This window comes from Epinephelus moara, chromosome 13 (assembly GCF_006386435.1).
Source record: "Epinephelus moara isolate mb chromosome 13, YSFRI_EMoa_1.0, whole genome shotgun sequence".
Classification (NCBI taxonomy): domain Eukaryota; kingdom Metazoa; phylum Chordata; class Actinopteri; order Perciformes; family Serranidae; genus Epinephelus; species Epinephelus moara.
This window is the reverse complement of record NC_065518.1, coordinates 21,163,967-21,187,084: the sequence shown is the minus strand read 5'-3', so window position 1 is coordinate 21,187,084 and position 23,118 is coordinate 21,163,967. Positions and strand designations below refer to the sequence as shown.

Below are 23,118 nucleotides of genomic sequence, written 5' to 3'. Positions count from 1 at the left end.
ATCCGGTGTGTATAAGTGTTCTTCGGCAACACATTCACGTCTCTTTGAACATCCTTTGGATTTCATACAATTCAGAAGCAGTAACTGGCAGAAGTACATGACAGTGCGCGGCGACTGTGTCAGTTTGGCTATGTTCACATTACAAGCAAGTGTTGGCAAAGAAGCCCAACTCCTGTGTTTTCCCTATACATCCATGGTGTATCCACATGCTTTAAAGCACAGGCTCAGATTACTCACCACACAGTGTCAGAGCAGTCTGTTGAAACTAAGGAAGGCTGCCATGACCGTTCGCTATTGGTGGGCTGCCCCAGTGACCAGCCAATAGAGCCCGAATGCCAGATGCTTTCTGACGGGGACGGCTTGCCTACATACCATGACAGTGTTGTCTTGAGGCACCGACAGATATATTGGAATGTAGCCCAGGACATCCTAAGGTTTGGAAAAAGTGGGGCTACAACCTCCTGACTCCTCTTCTGGCCACACCCACACCTCTCTCTCCACAGAACTACCAGCAATACCTGCTTACACAACCGACCTTTCTACTATGGCGATCATTCGGAAGATGAAGCTTGCACCACAGTGTCATACACTTTTTCCCTAAATGCCTGTTTTGCAATTTTTGTTATTGTTCCAACGTGCATGTGTGTGACGCTATTGGCTGCATGTGAGGCATTTCAGGGCAGAGATGCTTCTACGCTGATGTCAGATACTGGTCACTTCAAACATGGACGCCAACAGCCAAGGCAGAACAATCGGATCTGGGGAAATATCAGAATTATGTCCTGTAATAAGAACATAGCCTTTTAAACGAACATCAATGCTAACTTCTTATGTACAAATCATGTCTTTTTAATTGTGTTTCTCTACCTAGCAGACAGCCACAGGATTTCATTCATCTCACTATGCAATGAAATAACCTTGCAATGATGATGAAAATCATGCCAATCATCGAGCGAGCGTGTGTGGTGTGAAACTTCAACACTAAGCAAGGCTGGCTACCACTTTGCTCAAGACTGCACAAAGGCAAACAGAATCAGAACAGGTTAAATTGTCATATCCTCATTATTGAAATGTACCCCAGCCTATGATTCTTCTACAACACCTTATGGATTATTCAATACATTTCTGAGACAAGAAAAACACCACTACAGGACAACTATTCCTTCCCCAAAATACACTGTCTTTTTCTTATTTCTCACCCTTTCAATCAAGCAACTGACACTCATACAGCCGCTAAATATGTTAACTGCTGCCTTTGTTCTTCTCTCACATAAACATCTCAGAGGATAATATTACCTCATTCCATAGAGACACACACAAACACACATGGGCACACACACACACACACACCCTGTCTTGATGGAAGCCGACCACTGTTTCTGTTTTTGCTCATGTCTAATGTCCAGCCGACCGCCCTCCGTGATTCATTATGTGACGGTTCAGCTGAATTTGAACTGCGCTGTGTGTCACTCGTCATTGTCATTGTTGTCTGGAGAGTGATTAAGCCGCAGCTGCCATATGCATTTGTGTGTGCGTGCGCGCTATGTGGAGGCGGAGTGTTTCCAGCATTGAGATGAGTGCTCCTCCAGTGGTGCTTGCGACGCCTCAACACAATCAGAATCTCTTTAGGATGAGTGTTTCGTAACAAAGCTCTGATTCATCTGACACTTATTCGCCAAAATGACACAATGACAAGAAAGAGATAACATTAAAACACAAAGACAATAAAAAGGATCAAGGATGTGTTAGTCCCCAGACACATGAGTGTTTGTAGAGGGTTTTGACAGGGTGCTGAGATCATGTCTATCTGCAAACACATAGGCATGAGACCTTCCAGCTATGCTGTTCACACAGCCTTGGAGAATCAGTCACAAACACACAGCCATTCCATGTGTGGCAGTGGTAATCTGTCTTCTCAACCCAAATGCATGCAGCAGCCTTCCACTCAGCGTGAATGCATAGTGATGAGCGTAACATAAATAGGCACCTCAAGGACTGAAAGGTGACATAGATCAAACAAACAGGCCAGCTAGTGCAAAAACAGCTAGTCTGACGTCAGTGTCACAGGGCCAAGCATATCCTGAACCTGTCGCTTGACAGTGAAGCTTAAAGTGTTCCCTCTGACAGCTACTTTGAGTCCATTTCTCGCTGAGCCTGTGTTTTACAGGAGTAGAAGCAGAGTGTGTAGAAGTGTACAGTTTTATGTGTGTAGTTATAATGTACCCTGGGTAAACAGTGAGAAGGCGTCGTGCTAAAGCTACCATGTACCGTGTTGATCGTTACTAAAACGGGGATTTGGGTAAAAGCGTTGTAGCCACAAAGGAGGAATTGAGAGCTAGTGCAGCCATGTATCATCTTTAAAAATTAATCCGGATAAATTGCCGCAGTGTAAACACTAGAAGTATTAACATCGACTTGTTTGTGAGCCCCTGTATTCTCTCAGTCTGACAGCTCAGCCCCAAATGACCAATTAGGGCCCTTCTGGTTACCCGTTCACTGCGACAGATAGTATTTACTCAGCTCGTCAGAGTGAAGATTAAGAAATAAACATCTCAGCTCCTCAGCAACTCCTCAAGTCGTACATTTCTTGTGTGTTTACTTGCATGGCACGGGTAAAAGCCACACAAATACACAAGCATGCAAGAGCCTAATGTAATTTGCGACAAGCGTTATGCGACATCTTAGTCACAAACCAGCGGCCTAAGTGAGCTTTATGGTCTTTTTCCTTATACATTACGTTACATAACACTCTTTTCATCCTCATCAAAACACTCAGTGAACCCTCACTATCACACTTGAGAACATGGAGAGTCTTATTTCCAGGTAAGAACTTTCTAACATCAGTACTCTGCTTCTGGTTTCCTTGAAAAACTGTGTACAGTCCCCTATAATAGACCGCAGCCATTACCTCCTCAAATAGCTTAGACCTCAATTTCCCTACACTGATTTCTTCATAGGCCGTGTGAATAAATCTAAAGCTGGAGCCCCTGATCAGATTTCTGCCAGCTTAACCTCAGTGCAAGTAATTCAATCCCCAGAAAAAAAACGGATTGGTAAATTTGCTCAGGCCAGCTGTTCCAGACAAACGATTCCGATGTGAGCAAAGACAAAGAGGGACATTAATGAGCTATTAAAAGCTTCCGAACACCGCTGCACGATGGCCATCTCCTCGCCCAAGGCGGCCATATCCAAACCTTGGATAAGGATAAAGACAAACATCATGTCTGTTTCTCAGTCTGACAGCTATCACAGTAGACGGTGAAGAATAACCCTGACCATGATCACACAACAGCTCCATCAGTCACATGAAATCCAGCACTGTTTAAGTCCCTGACAGCATGATGATGATGACATTTTTATTGTCTCCGAGGGGCCATGAATCATCTACTAAAGTTTGCACACATTTTAGAATCCAACTTCAAAACACAATCTCACAACAGCGTAAAAACATTAAACTAAGGATCTGTCTGCATGTATACAGACATTTTTTAAGGTTTTTCAAAAGTTACTTTGTTTCTGTGTGGATATGTAAAACCAAGGAGTTATTGGGAAACAATGAATTCATCTCCTGAATATGCTTCACAGACAACACAGTCGTCTGCTGCCTTCAATGTTATTTGGGCCACTCAGCATCTGCGAGAAACAATGGTTTTGGATCAGGCCCAGTCGAACCAGGAGATGGTGGAACAATTCTCAGAGTGGGATTGTTGTTGATGAGGATTGGGAGAAAGACTTTTGCACATCCAGGGCATCACTCATATCTTTGCGTGAGCACTGTTGTCCTGCCCTTGTATCAAAGTGGAATCAACAGTGATGAAATCTCAAGTAAGTGTTTTGAAACAGGTAATGTTAGCCTGAGTTTACTGCAGGCGATTGTCTAGAGTCATTTTTGTTCTAGTGTGCACAAAGTTTTTTTTTTATTTTAAACGAAGGTTATGTGGACAGTAGGGTAGGGCAATGTCTGGCGAATTGCCATAATACAATGCTCACAGTGAAACATCATTAATCAACCACTTGAACCCGAGCTGCAAACCACCAGTTGTCAGGACCGAGGGCAGAGACACAAGGACTGAGCACCACTGCCTGTGAATGTGTGAGTGTGTGTTAGAGAGAGTGAGTAACAAAGCGAGGTGAGGACAAGGTGGATTATTGTATGCAATGTTTCTGTGAGTTATTAACACTGCTTTGTCACTTTTGACTTGCTGCAGGTATATTTATGTACCAGTTTAAATCATGATGGTCAGCTCAGTGTCGATGACTTATTGCAATTGGAAACGGGCAATGATATCATCCATCAATTCGGCCCTGGTGGACAGATTTGTTTTTTAATTTGAATTTAAAAATACATATCTCTCAAAAATATCGACATATGTGTAGACAGGGCCTGAGGAAAACTTTCACCCCCTCCATATTTTTTTCAAATTTCTGTCAAGACTAAACAATTCAATCATTTAACTGGAAAAAAATGACGTGGTAAATTTCATTCAATCTTGTTGCCAATTTTGTAAATTTCAAACACTTGTCAGTGTGAATATTTTTCAGATTTGTTTCTCCATTAATGACTCCAGTCATGAGCGTTATAAAATATCTTCTCTTGTTTACATGTCATTCATTTTGTTTGGCAGGGACATTTTGTTTGCTCAGGATGTTTTTTGCTGTGTTTCTACACTCAAGAATAATGTTTTCAAAAAAGTACACTCTCAGGAAAACTTGCAAAAAAAGGAAATTCCCTAAGCAATCTAAGCACAACATTTAAAGGTATACTATGCAAAATTGTTGGTTACTATTTGTGAACAACGCTCATCAGCAAAAGTGAAAGCCAACCCCAGATTAACTCTTGTTTCTCTTGGATGCCCGCTGCTTATGGTCTTGCACCTGGTTACTACCTTTTAGAAAGCCCTGACCTCACCTGAGTGCATAAATACATGCCCATAAATGTCCCAAACACAGAAAATGAGAAGGGAAAAAAAGGCAGAGGGCAGAGTCTCTGTAGAAAAATACACCACCACACACTTCTAGTAAGTCATAAGTGATGATGGAGTAGTAGATTGTATTCTACACATTGGTTTTTTATCCCACAAAGTATGTGATTTAATGTCAGTCTCTAAAGTGGTGGTTTGGTATTCCACAGTAAAAACTGATTGAGTGCTATTTCCTTTTTCTGTAACATGACAATTTGGATATGTGAATTTCTTTCAGTAAATGCCAATGTGTAATACGAGTGAAATAGGAGGAGAATTATGAGCTTCTCGAGGCCCGCTTCTACAAAGCTGTCACCACACACCTGCTTTTAACTGTCAAGGCATGACAGCTTGTGTCATGGGATATTAAACAGCACAATCTATTATTGAGCCGCACTTCCTTCACGAGCGTCTGACTGATTATACATATGCCAGCTCCATTTTTCGTGTGTTTGACTATTACAGCGAATATCCACATCAGCAAACAAGCCTCTTAGGAGTTGGAAACTGCACGGAGACAGCGGAAATGTGAAGAGATGTTATGAGGCATTAAACTCAAGTCGCCCACTCTCCCAAACTTAGATTTGTGTTGCAGCAACTTGAGTTAATTTATGAACTGGCAACATCAATCGAGTAACAAATGCCCCATCCTTACAAAAATAATGTTACAGTAAGACTGACATGTGCTGTTATGATAGCACACATCCAAAATCCAAATCACATGAAGATAATAATATGATATCATTCACTATGAGTGCAACCTTTCATGTTAGAAACAAATGGTGCTGTCTCCCTCTAGTGGCTGAATGCCCACCACTCTGAACCCAATTTACCACAAACATCAGAAGCGTCCTCATCATTATGCCTGGCCTTATCTTATCGAGGCTGAGTCAACAGAACAGTAATTGGAATGCACAGAGTGTCAAACAATTACTGCTCTGCTTTCCGGTTCTTATCTGTAAAAGGCAAACTCTATTACAATTGTGTTGATTATTATAAATAATGATGTGTGTGTGTATGTGTGTGTACTTGGACACGGAAAGAGAGAGAAAGGACAGACACACGACAGGCATATGACGTCAGAAACATACACACACCACTTTCTTAATTTCACACACCCACCACAATGAACTTGACTCCAGCAGAGTTCGTCTGACAACACAGGAGGTGTGTATACACGCGCACCATGTGTACAACTATGTGTGGGTGCGCACGCATGGGGGTGCATTTATAGCCCCTTTCCCCGTTGCCATGACTCACCAGTGAGTCACGGGCAGGAGAGAAGAGCGGAGTTGTGCAAGTCAAGAGCCCCTGTCTGTCGTCAGCGGCAGGTCTGTAACCTCATTTTTGAGAAAAAGCTGGTCCCGTTGGCATAGGAGCCAGGGGGCGTCGCATAATGAGGAAGGTGATTCAACAATCACCGATGCGTCACAGTCAATATGAGACACGAGGGGGGCCGTTACTGATACACTGTAAATGAACAGCTTCACTTAACAGGTCGGGGTGTTGTGAGTGGGAGGGAAAGCACGTAGGTACGCATCCCTTCCTGGGCACAGGCACAGGTATGAATTATACATGTTGCATCTACACGCGCTGGTGAGAGAAAGGTATAATGAAATGACAAGGAGTGTGTGATTCACACACATACCTGAATGAACAATCACACACACACAATCTCACACACACACTCACACGCACACACACACACAGCACTTACTATACTGTACGTGCACACGCCCCAGAGACACATTGCCAATCCCGCTCCTGCTATCTGCAGAATGTGCGCAGAAGAAGGGAAGAGGACATGCAATAGAGCCAAGAAGATACAACTCCCCATGGCTCTTATCACACTCTGCCACAGCAGCACTGACAAAGCTGTAGGGATATACATGCAGGGGGAGCTACTAGGCTTAGGCGGTATCATGGTATTATGGTATACCAGGGCATTTAGAAATCCCAACAGAATGGTTTTCAATATTGTCAAAAATACAGATGTTCCTCTTTCTATTAAACACATACTGAGAAGCTGTATTGAGGACATCACACACCACCAGAGGTCAGTCTGTACTGGTGGAACAGGCAACTGAGCTGACTGTGAGCAGGGAAAACAGCATGTTTTCACAAATAACTCTGTGAATTAAGGGTTTATTTCGACCAAACTAGAGTTGGCAATTGTAACTAGATGACTAACAAGACTAAGTAAGACAGTTTTGGTGAGTTTTATTTTGTTTCTGCCAAGTTATAGTGAATTGTGTTTTCCGATGAGTTAACATAACTACTCAGCTAACGTTAGTTCGGTGAAACAGAAAAACTTAAATTCAAAAGGTGTACCATTGTATTTCTGTGTTCAATAAGGAACATATGTGTAAGAATATTACTTTTCTTGACATTCTGAGTTGATAGTCTTTGTTTATTAGACTAAAAAAAGGTGTAAGAGCTTGCAGAAACTAGCAAACTGGCAAGCCCGTCAGGAGTTCAATAGCGGTGCACCCTAATACTATCATATACCATGTACCCTGATGAAATTTCAGAGAGGTATAAAGGTATTAAAAATAGATATTCCCCTAGCCTAGAGGGTACTGTCTGGGGAAAGAAGATAAGCAGGTTTTGAAGGCTTCCTGTCTACAAAAGAGTCATACAAATCCAGACGGGACTTACTCATAAAACTGTCGAAGTCCCCAAATATCTGTCCAACTACAAACACAATCACAACTCAGAGCATCACAATGGAAATAAAGCCTGTGACTTTCTTGTGTACTTCAGGTAGATGCAGATGTGATGTGATAACTCTTCAGGTAAAACTGTTTTATGTGTATTTTGCCATTGTCAAATAATCTATCTAAAGAGAATATCAACACATGATGAAAGCTGACTTTGAGATATATAGCAAGATTAGATAGCTAGTAAGGATGCACCAATTTATCGGCTAAACATTGTTATCGGCCAATATTTGCCTTCTTTTTTTCCGTAGCCGCTTATCGAGTTGGGGGTCATGGGGGGGCTGGAGCCTATCCCAGCTGACATTGGGCAAGAGGTTGGGTACACCCTGGACAAGTCACCAAACTATCGCAGGGCTGACACATAGAGACAGACAACCATTCATGCTCACATTCACACCTACGGGCAATTTAGGGTCACCACCTGCATGTCTTTGGACTGTGGGAGGAAGCTGGATTACCCAGAGAAAACCCACACTGACACAGGGAGAACATGCAAACTCCGTACACCTGGGTTTGAACCAGGAACCCTCTTGCTGTGAGAGAGCAGCAAGTGGCCTATCGGAAAATAAGATTACACTCACCAATGGCAGTGGCTGATGTTTTTCTGTTGTGTCACATCAAGTTTGCACAGGCTAAAAATCAAGGCTCGAGACTTATGGCGTCCCGTGGCCCAGCGACAACAGAAAACATGTTAGGATGCCTTCATGATGAAAAAATGCAGTAAACTCACAATCAACATGTTAGGGGACACATCATATTTCTTCCCAGATCATTCTTAATTAAAAAAGCAAATCTGTGTTGACATTGGGAGGAAGAGAGCTAGATAACATTAGGGTTTACAGGTTTTTTGTCGAAGGCTGTTTCCCCGTCATTAGATGTTTCCCCCTACCTAAACCTAAACCAAACCCTTAACCCTAACCTTAACCACCAAGGGGGGCGCTACCCATTAACAGGAGGGAACACTATTCGACGGGAGAACACAGTGAGATACGTTATAATGCACTCAAGCTCTAGTCAGTAAAAAAATCATTAGGCGGATGTAAAATATAATGTTTTCATAGTTTGAGGGAGAAATTTGTCAATGTTTTAACAGCAACATAAAATAGATGTTAGAGAAGGAAATATGGTATATTACATATTGCAAAAAGGCCTTTGAAGCAGATTTCTCAAAGACTTGTTTCATGTGCAAGAAGGTTATAGTGAAGTCTGTTTAATAATCTGAATGGTTGCATTTGTGCTCATTCAAAGGTTGTGTAATAAAAAGCTGAATGACTTTAAAACTGTTCTTTTTTTGAAGATTTCTTTGTTTCCCTGGTACAAAAAGACGAATTTAAAAATCAGTATCAGCTATCAGCCAAGTTGTTATTTTAAACATTGCTATCGGCCAAGTTTTTCACAATCAGTGCATTCCTAATAATTTTATAACTAGATACCTATCTAGCTAGGCTGTTTCACATCTAGCAGTATTGACCAGAACAGCCCCCCCTCAAAGGAGGACTTGAGGTATGTAGGGTTAGATAAATCAGCTCCCCCATCCCCCAACATTGTGAGGTTGCCTTCACACAGACAGTTTGGTTATCACTCCTCTGTGGCATCATTCCCAGGCTTTTTTTTTTCATCTTTCTGCTGACTCACTGCTTAAAGGGGAGATGTGGAGTAAAAATGTTTGTGTTCTCCAGAGTTTATGTGTAATTGTGTGCCTCCAAGGGATTGTGTGTGCAAAACAATTCATGATTATATGCGGGTTTCTTTGTATTCCCTTCGCCTCCTGGCTTCTCTGTAAATCTATGATTGTATATCAAAACCCTGACTTTCCAGAAATTCCATTCATCAAATTAAAACTGCAACCTTTTGCATACTGGATGATGATGATAAGTCCTGTTTTGCTAAAAATAGTAAATAACAGGCTTTCAAAATGCCCAGACATGTTGGGCTGTAAACCTTCAAGCACCTCATCAACCTGTCCCACTAAAACAGTGCGAGACAAGTCGGAGAAACACACAGCATCTGTTTAGATGTCACCAGCTGCCAAAAGAGGTGTCCATAAAGAACAGTGCGACTGGGCTTGTTTTCAATTTCTGTCAAGATGTTATATTTCAAACAGACAGACAGTCAGTCTGATCTTCATGCTTCCCTTTAAATGTCCTCACCCCGGCTCACGCGTACACTTAATTACAAACCTTCAAGCCAGCACAGTGCTGTTAAATCAGTGTTTTGAAACCTTCTGCCTTCACAATGGCTTTTACAAAACCAATGGCCTTGGATTAATATAGTTGAAACTACTTTCTGCAACTCATATTTTACAGCATCCAAGAGACCCAGTAGGCTGAAGTAATCTGCAATCTGCTATAGATATATATATGGCTGAAATGCTTCTCCAGTCCCAACAGAAGCGTGGGCAACAACAGTTCCAGGAAGCCCCAAAATAGAGACAGGAAGTTCATTTAGTAAACACAATAAAACATGTTAGCAAACTGTGTAAAACCCCCTGTCAAACATGACAAATAAAGAATCTCCCTTACTCTATAAGTTGCTCCATTCCAGCACCCCAGGGCTCCTGTGGCTCCCCAGGTTTGGGTTGGCAGTCTTCCTCTTACAGTGTGAATCCTGGCGTTCACCTGGGAACACACACACAAACACACACGTGTTAGCCTGGCAGCACTTAGCATGCACCCAGAAGTATGTGAAAGAGCAATGAATGATGAATGAGCAGATGGGGTATGCTGTCTGCTCATTCATCAGAATCATCACTCATTTTACAACCGGAGGCTTCATTGATGTTTCTGGAAACATACAGGACGTACAATCAGTCAAACCGTGGCCATGTCTTTTGTCTGTCCTCTATATCTGTCACCCACTCTCTGTCTCTTTAAGGGCCTCTGTAGGCCTCTCAGATCTTAAGGTGTTGAGTTTCAAAGTTGTCTTCATACTGTGTGATTTATGACGGCAACAGAGCTAGCCTCGGCTTCTCCGCTGTCTCGGACTTTCCTGTACACTCTTAGAAATGAAGGTGATAACTAGAACCATATTAGGTTCTTAGGTTTGTCCCCATGGGGGAACACTTTCAGAGGGTTCTGTCTTGAACCCAACACAAGTGGTTAAACCTAGAAGTATCTGTTAGAGGTTCCACCCTGAACCCCTCATGAGAGCCTTTCTATGGTGTATCAGAATCCTCTCTAGAGGTTCTATCCACAACCTTTCCACTTTCTAAGGAAGCTGGCAAAACCCACCTGGGGCTTTCTTCAAAGAACACATCATAATTTCAAGGGTTTCATCTAGAACCCATCCAAGGAGTGTCTAAAAATAGTAGTTGACTACAGTAACCCTACATCTCTCTCCCAGTTATCATGGTTTAGTTTAACAGATTAGCCAGGGGCCAAGGGAGCCACGTCCCGCAACCTTGGGCTTCATGAGCCTCTGAAAGGGCCAGGGCTAATGTGGTCCAGCACTGTACACACCACTCATGGTTCACAATCATGAACATAAAAATAAAACAAAAATAAAAGACAATGTGGTATTGTATAGCATAAAATTATAGTAAAGAGGCAGAACACAAGTAACGTGATTGTTTAAGGGGATTCCAGGTGCATCTACATTTAAAAAACATTTGAAACATGGGTAAACATTTGAACATTCGAGGGTGGGGATCTTTAAAGACTCACACTTTCAACAATCCTTGAAGAACCCTTTCTTCAAAACAGGATTGTATGGATAAAAGGGGTTGCTGGAACCCTTAGTCTTCCAAAAAAAACTTGAAGAACCCTTTTTTCAAAAGAGGGTTTTTCCGAAGCAAATGGTTCTGGTTAGAACCTCAGTCACTGAGGAAGAACCCTTTAGGAACCCTTATTTCTAAGAGTGTATGTATTCACAGTTACTATCCAGGATCCCTCCACTTAGACATCTAAAGAATTTGCTGAAGCAAATATACGTAGTCAGGATCATCAAGTAGTCTCCATCTCTGTCAGCTCCTCCTGACAAAGGATCCTATTCAGTTTGCGTTATGTCTGATTTCTTACAAACTTTGAGCAGCTGTGACACTGAATGACTTATTAAATGCACTTCATGGCATAGATATATTCTATTATTTTCCTCTTCACACCCACCGCTAAACTCAATTCAATAGAGTGTGCATGAAAGCTGCTTTCCCTTCCAGAACACATTCAAGACAGAAAGACTTTCCTAATCATTGCCCACAAACCTTTCTGCATGCCATAACACTGGCCTATTTCTCACTCAAGGAAACACACCATGAATCTAATTAATATTATTCATGTTAATGTGAGCTAATTATGCAGAGCTGCGGCACCTGGATAAACTGTGTATGGGTGGTGACACCTCTCTCGCCCTGAGCCTGCATGATAATTAAGCAGAACATCTGGCGAGAAGGGAAACATACTGTCGAGTTGAACCGACGGGACACTCCCTTGATCCAAAGTGCTGAATGTTTTGGAAGGTGAACTTCATTTAAATTTGACGATGCGCGTATGTCTTTGTGCCAAGAACTGCTATAATCAAAACTGATAAGCAGCCAACACCAGCTTTCACTGATTTTAAAATCCTGGCAGAGCAAAGACAGCGGATGTTGACAGTGGGTGCTGCTTTGTGCTAATGTCACAAAATGCAAACGAACTCACCTTACCTTTAAATGCTCCCACACTTTCCTTGATGTGTTCTGTGCTGTACAAGAACACTGACTGACACCGCATGACTTGTGCTCAAACTATAACTTTTTTAATGGATCAAAAGAAAACTAATTTGTCAGTTTTTAATCTGATTACGTTGCTACTTAAAGGTCCAGTGTAAAAGATTTAGTGGCATCTAGTGGTAAGGATTGCAGATTGCAACTTGGTGAAACTTCTCCCATGTGCCAAGCATGAACTCCTGATGAGGATTCCTTTAGTATTCATTGTTCAGGAGGGTTTTATCAAGAACAAAAATATCCGCAGAGGTCTTTTTCTCGACAACACAAATAGACCACGTGGTTAAAACTGGTAAAACACTGAATAAAGCAGTTTCACATTAAAAGTCTACCGTATCATAGCCTATTTACCTAAAATTCTTAGTGCAGAACTGAACTTTATCCAGGTGCTGTTTGTGTGTAGGCACAGGACAGATGTAAGGTAGCCATGCACTAAAATGATGAACTTCTTCTCCATATTTATCACACAGACTGATATTTATGTAAGAAGGGAAGATGTCTGTCGGCTGTGACTGGTTGGTACTCGTCACATGACATGCAGTGCGCACTGCTGTGTTCCAAAAGTTGAACTCTGTTTATCTCAGGGAGCAGCCACCATGCCCTGAAAAATAGGTGCTCGGGAACTTCTGCAACACCTGCCGTGTGTCTACATTAAAAACGTGTACGGCTCCTAAGGTAATGAAAACACGATGATTCTTATTTTTTCAGGTGACACTGAAAAAACAACTAAACTACACTAAAAGAAAAATATACTTACTGTATCATATTCCATTTCTGCCAATCCCTTTAAGTCCTACACACTGGACCTTTAAACCTAATTTAATTTCTTGTTTTTTAGTACATTTAAGACAAAAATAAGCATTTTTCAAGACTTAAAAATGAAATATTTCATCTGTTTTTTAATAAATACAATAATATCTAAAGAAAAAAAGGTGATCTTGGCTAATCTAAATGAATTAGAAGAGGAAAGAAGAAGTACTTTATGGAGAAATTCAATTCATAGAAGCCAGAATGTCGGATGTGGCAAACACAGAATCTAGCAACTAAACTAAGCTCAGACTGATAGTGTTGGAAATGATCTTTAAGCCTGCAAAATATAGACAAAAATAAACAGGGGACACATTCATAGAGCAATTTTCTAAATGACCTTGGACTGGGTTAATCCTTGTGTGGGAAACCGGCTGATACAGTTTTTGTAACTGTGTCCCAGAATGGCCAAGTTTGGACAACCAGACAAAGGCACTTACACCAGCTGCTCAGAGCTAAAAAGGCCAACAATACATCAAACAGCGGGGACAAAAGACAACGGCATAACAGAGGAAAGAGTTATTAACTCACTAGTGTCTGAGCCTTATGATATGCTGCGGTTCTATCCAGATCTCCATGTGCTTAGCTTTAGCAGTGCCTACATGTTGGCCATCATAGGCCACTGTCATTTAAAACAGAATTATGAAAACAAACAAGTACTCATAACATACCTCATGTCTCATTTCTCTTTTTCATGTATCTGTACTGTATCTACCTTCTTTCCTTCACCAAAGTCATCCACATTCACAGCTTTGCTTCCACCTAGTCATGCATACTAATCTGTGCTGTAACTTGGAGCAGTGGCCAGCCGCTGCCTGCCTGTCCCATCAAACATGCATAAGAAACAGATGTATCTTTGATGTAGGCTTGTTCATGTTGCCCCCATGTGCATGACTGTATGAATGAGTGTGTGAGTGTGTGTGTATGTTTATGTGTCTTTGTCAGTGTGCTCCCAGGCCCTGCGGGTGAAAGCCAGAGTGGGGCAATGCGGCTGCATGCCCCAACACACAAGGAGAGAGGGAAGGCTGACATACTGTAGATCCTTGGCAAGACAAATAATCAATTCAGAGAAATGTTGCCATACATTATCTTTGAATGAATTATTCATATGACTGGAAGCAGTTGTGCCTTTAAATTTATAGCTATTGCCATTAAACACGCTGTGTGAATTGTGGATTTCATTTAGACCTCTGTATTAATTCACTATTTAAAGTTTTCTTTTGCTTTGATTAAAAAGATGACTATCACAAATATATTCTTGCTTCCATTTTAAGTGGGTCTGTTCTGCTTTCTGGCATGTCAGCCTTTTGCCACGCTAGTGTTATGTACTCATCTACCTAGTTTTCAACCATTATGTGAAACCGTATTATTAATAACTGTACAAAATTCATTCGAATATTGATGCTTGATTTGTTTAGTATTGCATACCATAGCATTTTCTGTATTACAACACCATCATTATCTTGGAAAACACATGGTAATAACATTTAATGTGTCACGCAATGGTTCCCCTCTCTAAAAGCGACCTTCCAAGCTTAGTCAAATAATCTGATAGCTGATCGACAGAAAAATACTTGACTATTTTGATAATTAATTTGTTTCTGGTCATTTTTCAAGCAAAAACGCCACATTTTTCCTCACCTCAGTTTCTACTTTTTGCTACTATCTGACAACAAGGTGCTACTGAATGCAATAACTAGCCTGTGCTTTTAAGTTCCATGGTAAATCAGAGATGGGGGAACTTGGTTGGTTGGCACACACACTTTCTGGTCCTTTAAAGGTCAAAGAAACAAAAATGTAACATCAAAATGTTTGCTTTCTTCACCTGCATTCATCTACAATGCAAAAACATCTGCAAGCCACTTACTTTTTGGCAGGGTGAGATTTTAGTTTTACAGTATCAGAAGTGGAAAAAGAGGTCTGTGGAATAAATATATTATAAGATGTGTTAGAAGAGAGAAAGAGATATTGCAAATGTGTTACTTGTAGTTAATAGAAACAGGCATCAGCTACATTTGATCTAAGGTTTTAAAGTCTGTAATGAGTAATGGTAATTGGATCACAAGGTTGATTTGCACACTGATTTTGGGGTTGTAAAATTAAGAGGTGTAACTGTAGTCTGTGATATTAAAATTATTTTAGAAAGTTTAAAAACAATGCTTTATATTGTTAGTTAATGTTATTTAATTTGAATGGTCAGTCGCAAAGGTTATTAGACATTCCTACTGATGAACTGCTTAAAAAAATGCTCTGACGTGATTTTCATGTTCATGTTTTCTGGTTCTTGTTTGATTTAAGTGTTTATTTTTTCTATAGGTTACCTCATTTTTTTCTGAACTACAGCATTTGAACATTGTGCCAACCAATCCTGTGATGGGGCTGTCTGGCACAAATGCACAGCAGAACTTTAATCGCAAATCACCTACATTTAGAAAACACTTGTGCACATTAAAATATATTTGTTTATAGCTGAAACCTTAACCTTTGATTGGCTGCTGGATAGAAAACCCTAACAAAATTATGCCAGAGAGAAGTGCAGCAGAGAGTGAAAAGTGTGCCAACCAACCTCGGTCTCCCCTAGACATTAGTAAAATTAGAGACAATTAAAATATATGGATTACAATAATTAAATATAGGAACCCGTCTGGCTTTGCTTTGGTTTAGTCTTCCTGATGTTTTGGCCACCCACCTTTATCTGTGAGCAGTGGGAGGATATTTTGCTGGCGTTGCACTTAATGACAAGTATGGCACTGGGCCATGAGACTGTCATCTTACAGCATCTGGACTTGTGAAAACTTCCCCAGAACAGGATTGTAAACAAGTATACTCATGAGTCATCAGAGGGCCACACTGGTGCCGGTAGCTGCTTGATTTGCTTTGTCCGGGTGTGTGTACAGTATGTGTGTGGTAACATCTGTAGTAGTAGTGATACAAAGCCCCTCCGCTCCACTCCCCTTGTGTCCCCTCATGTCCTCCCACAAGTCCATGACCATGTAAAAAAGACCCTGACCCCTCCTTCCTACCATGTCCACACACACGTGCACACAAGCCCACTGAAACATACAATGACACACATTTTTGTCCCTCGTGCAACAGTTGCCCCCCACTCGCCCACACACACATCTTTTTCCTTTTCCCCTAAGACAATTGTGTTGCTCACTCTCTATTGTGGAAGCCGGTCATTTCCACATGTGTGTTGGCCATAAAACAGCAGAGAGCCGACTAAAAGCATCCCTTTCCTGGCTAGCAGGGTCACAATTCGTCTCATATAAACACAGGACACACCTTAGCCCAACAGTTTTCACATATCCTACTGAACCCCTTACCTCCCAAAGTGCTCCTCTGTCCACTGACACAGGATACCAATGACTACACGCTAACAAAGTTGTCTGTCTGTGATACTTCCACGAAGAGTCAAAGGGAATAACATAACACACCTTGCGGTCTTGTTTTAGACTTTAAGTGAATTTTAAGGGGAGTTTTTGTTCCGAGAAAAACTCTTAAACCAGGCTGAACACTGACGCTGGTGCCTTTTGTGTCTCCCAACGTGCCTCGCGCTGGGTTTCCCTAGCATTGTCATGACAACAGTGTGTACGCACCGACACTGGCCACTGAAAACAATACACCCACCAAGATTTGAGTGAAGTGGGCTAGCTAGCAACTTTCAGTCGTTAATGAAAAGTTAGCCCGAGCGAATAACCGAGTAAAATGGCGACTGAAATTATCTTATATGGCTCTGGCGAGGAACAAGTGCACAAGTGGAGACAAAAAGAAGTGTAGCCTACCAAAGTGCATTCATTCTCATACCTTCTTGACGAAGAAATCTTCCTTTCCTTCCCGGACCGTGTCGAGGTTAGCCACCGCCAACTTTACCTTTATCGCGTTGCTCAAAAGATAAAGTTTGTCACACCGGTAACGTTACTAACATTGTCTAAGGGTCTGTACAGACACTGTGAACATTAGTTACTCCACGACATGTGAGTGAACACCGTCCAGCCGCAACTTTTCTCCGCCCAGACTCACTCTCGGCTCCTCTGCCTGCTCCTATCAAAGGATGCTTTGCTCCGCCTCACTCAACCCTGAAGATAAATCACTGTAATCCAAGAGATTTATAGATTGTGTCTCTAAATCGATGGCAGAGTGTATTTTTTCCCATGGATCTTTAAGGATATTACTGAGACTTAGTTATAGGCCTGCTTATTATTAATTTGTAAACTTCCTTTAGCTTAGGGGTAAAGTCAGGTAATTTGGGACATAAGGTAAAATGGAAATAAGGTTTTACAACACAACATATGTAATTGCATTGTTAATACAAATGTGTTTTACATGAAACATTTATCTTACAAACTTGTTGTAGGATGTTGCTTACTTACAAATTATTCTCCCCAATTACTTTTAATAGGAATGGTTTTGAGTGAATACTTAAAGGAACAGGTACACCCATTTTTAAAAAATCATCCATGTTCTTGCTATGGTCTTAGATAGTCCAAAAAATATCAGTAAATATGTACATCTCTCTCCCAAATCAAAAAACTAGAGTGTTAAAAGTCAAACTTGTGATGTCATCGGGTATAAAGTTTGGAGTTGCACCACAGACGATGACCGGGGAAAGATGTTAGTTCATTAGTTAGTTTGTTTGTTTGTTCGTTAGTTAGTTAGTTAGTTAGTTAGATAGTTATTTAGTTAGTTCGTTCGTTCGTTCATTAGTTATTATGTTAGTTCCTGCGCTCGTTCCGTCGTCCATTCCGTCCATTCGTTCCTTAGTTCCTCAGTTAGTTAGTTAGTTCCTGCGTTCGTTCCGTCGTTCATTCTGTCGTTCCTTCCGTCGTTCATTTCGTCCATTGGTTCGTTCGTTAGTTAGTTGGTTAGTCAGTTAGTCAGTCAGTTAGTATCAGTTTATTTAAGTTAAGTACCAAATAAACAAAATAATCATACAGTAGTAGACAGACATAAAAAAAAGGTTACTAAAGGAAACATGAAAACTGAAAACAGCATATACAGTAATGATTTGATTTACATGTCCAAAATGGAGTGAGAGGAAGTACAAGCTTATTTATTCCCAACCCTTCTCCATAAATTAATAATAGTCATTTACGTAGCTCCCCATCAGTATAAAGCTGTACAATAATTAATTCTCCTAGGCCTATTCATACATATTAAATTATTTAGCAAAAATATTTGTCTCACAAGTCAGATATAAAATGATTACGAAAATACTGAGAAAATATGAGAAAAATACATACATTTTATATAAAGCATAATCTCATCTTTTTATCCTTATCTAATATCCACCATCCCAATCTGCCTCCTTACAAGCACTTGGCACTGCTTTCTTGTTTACTGCCATCAGCGCATTGGTCATCTGATCGCAGCCTTTCAAAATATGTGGGATATGTATGAATTTGGGTGCACTGCATGAGACAGTCATGAGCAAAAAATTGTCAGAACAGCCAGTCTAGATGACAGTGAAAGCAGCCGGAGGAGTATGATTCAATATATGGGTACACTCTGTTTCGTGACTGAGAACACTACAATACAATAAAGCTCATTTGGGTATAAAGAGAAAAGAAACACCCTTTGACACCCACAAAATCAATCTCACATTCAGTGACTATGGAGCAGCTCCAGACTTAATACGCTATGACATCACAAGTTTGAGACTTCTCTGGTTTATGGCTGTGACAGTGAGTAGCTCATGTTCACAAATACTGATTAAACTTCCCCAGGCCATGGAAATAGCATATTGGAATTATTAATTTAGGTGGTGTTTAGTATTCTACTTGGTAACACATTTTCTTTATATAAATATAGCAGAAATACATAAAAAGTTCTAAAAGGAACACTCAGGGTAGTTTTTCTTTTTTTAATCTGTGTCCCAGATTACCTGACTTCACCCCAAGCTTGTAATTCATGAATCACTCATCCAGCACAAACCCTGGGTTCATTTTATTTTCTACAAAGGTCCAAACACACATCCAAGTGAATTCTGTTGACTGATTGCACACAGGAAAATTATCTTAATAAGACATTAATAGGTTTTTTAGACTTCGCTATGCTATCTCGTTATTGAAGTATACCGACCCTGTTGATATTGGCCTAATCCTCTGAAGTTCCCTGGTTCAAACAACCCGGGTGACACCGGCATTAACAGAGATAATCCAGACTCACTGAATGTTTCACATGCTACTCTTTATCCTAATGAAAATGTAATTTCACTCGTGGTTTTAAAGGAATAGTGGACAGTTTAATGGGGTAAACAAAACACTAGGTAACATTAAATGGTCAATAAATTGCAGGCTATTCTGTGACTTCGCTGAATTCCTTGTTGGTCTATATTGTTGGATTCACTAAAAGCAGCACAATACTGCTTTTAATGTTATTTTTTATATTTAATGATTTGGGATGATTGTGGACGTACAGTATATGTGTTGTGTATTTATTACTGTCTGTTTTCTCTTTTTTATTTTTCAGGCATGGCACAGCAAATTTCGTTGTACTTCTTGTGCGATGACAATAAAGTCTATTCCATTCTTACTCAAGATATGGCCAAAAAAAAAAAAAGTAAAGTTCTCAATGCTTTATGACTGAAATGGAAATAATCTTAGTCTTTATTTATAGTTTGCAAAAAAGTTATGTCCCTTTTAGGACAAAATTGCTTTAGAGCAATGCAACATTAACCTAAATACAGTCCATACAGCAATACTCAATATGGTAACATTGTATTAGGACACAATTGCACAAAAAGTCATACACATGATGTGATGTGATGTGACATGATATATGATACGGTACGATACGATACACAAACACACACACACACACACACACACACACACACAAACTGACACAGTCATGAACAAAATATTAACACTGAAATCCATATCATTAAAAGTAGGACAAATAATATTACAAGCAATTTAAAGGTTGTCAGAGGAAAATATTTGTTAAGCCTAAATTATTATTATTAGTAGTAGTAGTATTTCTATTATTTTACCTCGGAAATATATTGAGGTAGAGACCTAATTTACAATGTAGCTGAGTAAAATAACAAATAAATAAATAAAAGCACTCAGACACAGAAAAAACAAAGAGAAACTTACATAAAAGTGGCAACATGAAGTAAAAACAATAAGATAAGATAAGATAAGAAATACTTTACTGATCCCCCAGGGGGAAAGTCAAGTATCACAGCAGCACAAGACAAAATCAAAGGACATTAAATAGAATAAGATTAAAGAGAAAAAATAAAATGTAAAAATTAAAAGATAATAATAGATAAATAAAAGATAAAATAAAATTTCTACATCAATAAAATGTAAAAAAAAGAAAAAAAATGCAAGTAAAGACGTAAAAGAAAAATAAATCAAAGCATCAATAATTAATAATAACATCTAGAGGTAAAATGTGACACAGTTAAAGACTTAAATTGCCCAAAGGATAAAAATGATGTCAAAGCCCCTATTTTTTGGAGGGCGTCAGTGCTCCTATTTACATACTTAAATAAACATTATAAACATATTTAAATATTCAAATGTAAATAGGAATGTGAAATGAACCCTCTCAAGATGTAAAAATGATTTGTTTTATTGCCTTTAGACCCATCCCCACAAACAGTAATGATACCAGTGGTTTAAATCACATAGTTAACATTTAATGCCACTAGATGACACTAGAGTGCCACTACCTGACACTGGCCTGTGGGGTAGAAATGGGAATCTACTCTGATTTATTACTCAGGATTGAAATGTAGGCACAACTGGGACATTTGTACAGGTTGAAAATTAAAGGAAAAAACAAAATCACATACCTGAATATAAATGTATTTTAGTAAGGCTTAAAATACCATGTATTCGGTTATTTATGTTTGTCAAAGGTGACGACATTTGTACCCGGATATCCTAGTCGAAAATGTCCGTGTAGAACCAGGGAAATGTAGTTTTCTACCCTTGTATTCTTGACTGGCTTTTACGTACGTTCGCGTGCGCTCCTACGTAGCAAGCAACCACCCGGTACGCATTCGACGTACGCGCGTGCTCTATTTGCTCCTTGGAGATTCCCCTTCCTTCCTGGGCTGTTTGAGGTAAACCTACGCGGTCGCATCAGTCTCGTGAATACCCGTCGGAGTGAAAATAAACTGTACATGTACGTGTTGGTCACAAATGTCGGGAACATGGGGCGGCAGCGGAGCGCGCGAAGCTAAAGCCTGGAGAGGTTACGGTGGCCGAAGTACAACCCGGGAAGAACTTATCGTCTCGATGGCTGTGAAAAGTTAACGCACACACGAGCGAAAAACAGGAATATTTCCCCTCCGACCGACTTGAGGTAAGAATAACCGACGTGTGGCTGGAGTTTGAGAAGTACACAGCTGTCGGGTAGCATCGGTAACGTCGACCATTTCACTGAATAAGAGTGTCTTTGTTTACAGGGTCCCCGGCGTCCTCGGCTCGCGCTGTCTCAATGGGATTGTTGAGAGTTTTCATCAGGCTGCTGCAGCGTATAGCTAATGTTAGTGGTAGTGACAGGGCTCACAGGCTTACACTTTGACCATAAATAGATCGATTATGTGACAGTGCCTCTTATTTAAAACGTGGTTTCACATAACAGCTGTGGAGCTTGTTCCACTGTGGCTGCCTCACTTAGCAGAGCAGGATAATTCAATAACAACATGGACATTTTTCTTGCTGTGTGTGAATGGGAGTGAGGCAGGTCAGAGGGCAAGGTCAGGCAGATGAACCAGAGATACTAGAGACTCTTTTGCTTGCCTCATGGGCACTTCAGCAGGGTGCATGATGCATGACCTGAGGCCTGAACTTAACTCATCCACTTGAGAATCCCCATCCCAAATAAAGGCTAATGTGTGTAGTTGGGAGTGAGCTTGTAGAGTGTAATCATTTGTGCTCTGCTCTGAGAATGGCCACAGGGGAGAAAACAAGTGTGTGACAGGCAGCCAGGACATTTTGGGTGGTGTAGAAATGACAACTTACAATGTAGCGTGAAATCAGCTCACATCCTCCCTTTCCCTTCTTCCCCCTCTGTGTCCCGGGAGAAAAGAAGTGAAATCCAATCTCTCTCTTTTCGCTGGCACTGACTGTGTCAGCTGCTGTGTCTCTGGGTGCTGGCTTGCAGAGGGACAGGTGGCCCTTGGACAGGTGCACCCTTAACAAAGGAGGGTTGCAGTCGTCTGACTTAAATGCTGGTTTATTTGCAGTTTTGTGTGGTGATAACAACCTGTGCAAATTACTTTAGTGATTTAGTTGTTTTTGCACTTCTGTCATTGTGAGTGTGCTGTTATATAGTTAGGTTAAATGGATGTGATTGCACAACCTGCATGTGCATTTGGTCACTGAATGGGGTTTTATGATGAACACAAGTAAGCTGTTTGTGCCTGGAGTTCTGTATGACGCACACATTCTCGACATCTTCACTCTGGAGCTGGGGTTAGACTTCACTCCACATCTGCCACATATCTTAGCTTGTGTTGTTCCCTGGAATTGCAGTGGAAGTCAAGTTTACCAGACAAACCAGTTTCAGTCTCAGTTCACTCAACAAGGCAGCTTCCACAGAAGTTGATATCTCATCTTTGCGTTGGGAACACACCCTTACTGCGAAACTAGGCAGATTCCCAGAAGAATGACTGGCCTCCTTGACCTGCATTTGTTCTTGACTAATGGTTAACACACTTGCTTTCAATGCAATGAAGGATGCTATGGGTATTTTAATGCCATGGTTAAGGCCTGTGCTTTAAGTGTGCTGGTGAACGCTGGATTCAAAGAGAAGGATCAGAAAAGAGGTCAGCAAAGTGATATGAAGTGGAAGAGAGAGGAGAGGGAAAGTTTGAAGGCTTATCTCAGTAATGTGCAGGGACAGTTGAGCAATGATGAGTGTTGCAGTCACCGCTATCTTCTATTTAACCCTTAACTCCCCCATCTCT

At 40.7% G+C, this 23,118-nt stretch overlaps 2 protein-coding genes across 3 annotated transcripts in view; one reads left to right on the top strand and one right to left on the bottom strand.

The window, feature by feature from the left end:
• Positions 1-17,209, bottom strand: part of LOC126400186 (ankyrin repeat and fibronectin type-III domain-containing protein 1) — a 167,597-nt gene extending 150,388 nt beyond the window's left edge. For both annotated transcript variants that reach the window (XM_050060744.1, XM_050060745.1), the window contains exons 1-2: positions 16,995-17,209; positions 10,204-10,299 (exon numbers count right to left, since the gene is read on the bottom strand). Coding sequence is in view for 1 of the 2 variants with exons in the window: in XM_050060745.1 (XP_049916702.1) it covers positions 10,204-10,220 (17 nt within the window). In the remaining variant the exon portion in view is untranslated. The remainder of the gene's footprint in view (positions 1-10,203; positions 10,300-16,994) is intronic.
• Positions 17,210-21,250: 4,041 nt separating this feature from the next.
• capn15 (calpain 15) overlaps positions 21,251-23,118 on the top strand; it is a 50,706-nt gene continuing 48,838 nt past the window's right edge. The window contains exon 1 of the mRNA XM_050059991.1: positions 21,251-21,509. The gene's annotated coding sequence lies outside the window, so the exon portion shown is untranslated. The remainder of the gene's footprint in view (positions 21,510-23,118) is intronic.